The 4541-nt window shown below is 32.3% G+C and overlaps 1 protein-coding gene across 1 annotated transcript; it reads left to right on the top strand.

Moving 5' to 3' along the window:
* Window positions 1-217: 217 nt before the first annotated feature.
* LOC111007562 (phenylcoumaran benzylic ether reductase Pyrc5) lies at window positions 218-4010 on the top strand. The gene is made up of 5 exons (XM_022279966.2): window positions 218-525; window positions 824-958; window positions 1317-1554; window positions 3058-3261; window positions 3556-4010. Exons 1-5 carry the CDS (start codon window positions 343-345, stop codon window positions 3720-3722), a joined length of 927 nt encoding a protein of 308 aa, XP_022135658.1. The 5' UTR covers window positions 218-342; the 3' UTR covers window positions 3723-4010.
* Window positions 4011-4541: the final 531 nt, after the last annotated feature.

Genomic DNA, 4541 nt, shown 5'->3' with positions numbered 1-4541 from the left:
ATTATTTTTGGAATAAATTTGAATATGTGCATTTTTTTTCTAAAAGTACCGTAAGTAAGATAAATATTGAGAAATTACCGACACTAAAATAAACTCAAATTAAAATTTTAAAAGTATACACCAAACCGAGCGGAAGCCGTGAAAGTATAAAATTTAAATTAAATTTAAATATATTTAAACCAAGGAGTCTCTCCTATAAAACTAACCGCGCGGCAACGTCTAATTTCCAGATTCAAGTGCCGCCAAAACCATTTCCTACGCTTTCTTTGTTCGTCGCGTTCCGTTCTTCTTCTCTGTGTTTTCCGGCGCTATTCGCGATTCTTCGCCGGAGTTTTCAATAGAATGGCCGTCAAAAGCAAGATTCTGTTCATCGGAAGCACCGGCTATGTTGGCAAGTTCGTGGTGGAGGCGAGCGCTAAGGCTGGGCATCCGACCTATGTTCTTCTCCGAGATTCCACTCTCTCCGTTCCTGCCAAATCTCAGATCATCGCCAATTTCAGGAGCTTCGGCGTCAATTTTCTCTCTGTAAGTCACTTCTGAACCTCCGATTGCCGAAAAAAGGAAGGGAGATTGGAATTTGAAATTGCACATATGTTTTTACCGTAATCTACTGCTACACTTCTGAGTGAAATTAATTAGGTCTTAAAATCGATTGGAAGAAACCGTTATGCAAATTCTTGTTTATCGATTTTGCATTTTGATCTTCATTTGGGGAAAGAAACGCTAGGATCGGAACTGGAGGATTTCAGAACAGAGCAGATTGATTATTGCTTCAATTTCAAAATCTGTGAACTGTAATTAGAATTCGTGATTAACTTTTCAGGGCAATATGTACGATCATGAGAGTCTGGTTAAGGCGATAAAACAAGTGGATGTGGTGATATCGACCGTCGGTCACGCTCAGTTAGCCGATCAAGACAGAATCGTCTCTGCCATCGTAGAAGCCGGCAACGTTAAGGTCGCACTCGTTTCTTAATCTTGAAAAATTTCATTTGCTTATTTACAGATCGGAAATAGAGTTTAATTTAGGTTTGCTTTTGTATTGAAATTGTTTGTCTCTTTGCAAGTAAATTCTCCTTTTTATTGTTCAATTAATCATATTATACCATATGCTTTTAGTCGAATTTATTTAATATCGATATGGTCACTTATCAGAATTCTATTTTTATTCATACCATACAATTAGTAGATTCATATGCCTAATTTTATTATTATTGGGTTAAATTGCAAGGTTTACTTTTTAATGTTTAATGTTGAAGAAACATAAGTTGTAGAGGTCTTTGACTCTGAGTAACTGTTCCTGTGTGTGGGAGCAGAGATTTTTGCCTTCAGAGTATGGGAATGATGTGGATCGTGTCCATGGCGTGGCGCCAGCAAAATCAGCCTTCGCCGCAAAGGCTAAAATCCGGCGAGCTGTGGAGGCTGCTCAAATTCCCTTCACCTTTGTCTCCTCCAACTTATTTTCTGGTTGGTTCCTTCCCAGTTTGGCTCAGCCTGAAGCTTCATCTCCACCCAGAGATAAATTTGTTATCTTAGGGGATGGAAATCCCAAGGGTAATATCCACTAATTTCCTCTTTTTCTTAATTACATTCATGTTGATATTATAATGTTTGGTATGTGCACCATTAGGTTCTTATGGGTCAAGAGTAACCATACTAGAAATTTTCTTTCATTCAATATCTCAAATATTTTGGTCTGTTGGTCTATTTGCATCATGCCAATGTGGGTCTTCTAGAATGCCATTAATCTAAGAAAATAATGGATATTTTTAGGCTAAATTACAAGTTCATTAGTGATTAACTTTGCAGGGCAATCTTTACGATGCTTACTAGTGATTAACTTGTTGGGGGCGTGTTTAATAAATTTCTGAGTTTTGTCTAACTTTATAATGTTGCATCTAATAGGTCTTTGAAATTAAAAAAAAAAAATCTGTATTTGTATTTCTCTCATTGTTAAACATTTGATTATTACTTGTAGGGCAAGAGATTAGTCTTGAAACCAAGTATATTTTTAATTTTTTAATTTTATATATATCTCACCTATTAGACATTTTCAAATTAATGGACTTAATTTTAAAAAAAATGTTTAATGAGTTAAAAGCTCATTAGATACAAAATTTTAAAATTTTCAACTACTTTTGTACTTCTTAAAAGTTCAGTATTTATGAGATAGAGACCTATTAGATAGTGTCCAAAGTCCACTTATCCAAACTTGTAATTTAACCCTGTTTTTATTATATGTTTTTAAAATTTTCTTGTAATTAGGCAACTTATTGCCTTGTGTTCCTCTTGAATTATAAGCAATTATTCAACATGGAAGATATATTTTTGTCTATTTGTCTATTTTCATAATATTCTAAAATAGTGGCAGATCCAATATTTAATGTCGAGCATAAATACATATAAAATAATGAAAAAAAGTTAATTTTAACCGTGAATTTAGCAATGTATATCAATTTTGGATGGAAAAACCTTAGCTCCTTAGAATTATAAAATTAAGAAGGAACTTCTCCCTTGATATCCTTAAAATATTTAACAATTCATTATATTTAATTTTTTTTTTTTTTTACATTTATCTCTTAGTTGTCAAATATTTAAGGGTGCTTCTAACTTTAAGGAGCCAAGTTTTTTTCGAAATGTCTTTTATTCAAGAAAATTGAGGGGTTTTCGACCCCTTTTGTTGATGTTCCCGTGTATTATTTCTTATTTCTAATTTTCTTAAAAAATCTAAGCATTATATTTTGCAACTAATTATGTTTTTTGTTTTTTTTTTTTTGGAACATTCTTAAAATTATATAGAAATTTTAGAAACAACAAAAACAAGTTTTTTATTTCTTGTTCTCCTTTCCCATTTGTTCCAAAACATAAATAAAAAGATTGTGTTATCATATTTGTGTTTATGGATGTTGGCCCCTACCATTCATTTTTCTTTATTAAAAAATGAAGAAAAAAAAACAAGAAACCGAAACGTTACCAAACGAACCTTTCTTTTTTCTAAAATATCTAGCACAGCTTATTGGTATCATTATTTTTAATTTTATTGTTGTATTATCTCAGCTATATTCAACGAGGAACATGACATAGGGACGTATATTATGAGAGCTGTGGATGACCCAAGAACTCTGAACAAAATCCTCTACGTCAGACCCCCCAAAAACATCATCTCTTTCAAAGATCTTGCGTCCCTTTGGGACAAAAAAATCGGCAAAACCCTCCAAAAAATCTATGTTCCTGAGGAACAAGTGTTGAAGAATATCGAAGGTTAGCTTTTTGAATACTATCTTTTCTATTTTCAGCCACATTTGATCTCTAGCAGACGATGATCCATCTGTACTCGTAAATTTAGTTTTTGTGGATAGAACGGAAGAAATGATATTAGTTACAGGAGTTCAAACATAAGACGTATATCACCGTTGAACTTAAAAAATTTTAAATTGATAGATTGTATATCACCGTTGAACTTAAAAGTTTTTAAATGGATAGATTGTGGTAAATTTAATCTTTCATATATACATGTTAACAAAATAAACTAATGATTTATTATTATTTTGGCAGAGGCTCCATTTCCACTGAATATGAGGCTGTCAATATTTTACTCAGTTTTTGTAAAGGGAGATCATACCAACTTTGATATTGAACCATCATTTGGAGTGGAAGCCACAGAGCTGTATCCGGATGTTAATTATACAACTGTGGATGAATTTCTCGATCGCTTTGTTTAAAAGCACTTTCTGTGGGGCAAAACCAAAAGGTTTTTATCTGCTCACATCTAATCTAATTCAATAAGAGCTCCGATGGTTCTTAAAATTTTAGATTTATTACAAAATAGTTACTAAATAAGGTGTAAATCAGGAGAATTGAAAGAGAATGCGTTCAAATTCTATGATGGTCATCTATCTCATAATTAATTTTCTATATGTTTCTTTGGCGACCAAATATAATAGAGTCATACGGTGTCTTGTAAGATTAGTGAAGTTCTATAATTTTAGACGCAAGGTTTTAAAATATAATGAGGTACGAGTTAAAGAAAAAATGAAACCATCTTTTTTTTTTTTGTTAATTTCTCGAAATCGATATTTGTGTGGTTTATGCCGTGGATCTCTATAATTGAGGTTCGTTGCTTGGAGTTAAAAGAAAAAATGAAACCATCTTTTTTTTTCTTTTGTTAATTTCTCGAAATCGATATTTGTGTGGTTTATGCCGTGGATCTCTATAATTGAGGTTCGTTGCTTGGGTGTCGATTCTCACAACCTCTTGATAGGAGGCATATGTCAATTACCGTTGAGCTATGCATACTTTGACGTATCATTCCACATGTATAACATGTATCTATTATTATAGAAATAAGGCATATATATATTTTCAAGGTAGAGTATACACATTTGGAAGTAAAAATCTACCAAATTCTACCTTTTCCATTTTTTTTAAGGTATATTGTCTTTCTTATTAATTACTAAATGTGACTATATTTTCTTCCTATTTTATCATATTTGATTTATGCTCTCTCCAATATGCTTTTTGCTTTCCAAAGGGATAGAACA

This window comes from Momordica charantia (assembly GCF_013281855.1).
Source record: "Momordica charantia cultivar OHB3-1 chromosome 4 unlocalized genomic scaffold, Mcharantia_2.0 BLBB01000004.1, whole genome shotgun sequence".
Taxonomy (NCBI): Eukaryota; Viridiplantae; Streptophyta; class Magnoliopsida; order Cucurbitales; family Cucurbitaceae; genus Momordica; species Momordica charantia.
This window is presented reverse-complemented; position numbering and strand designations above follow the sequence as displayed.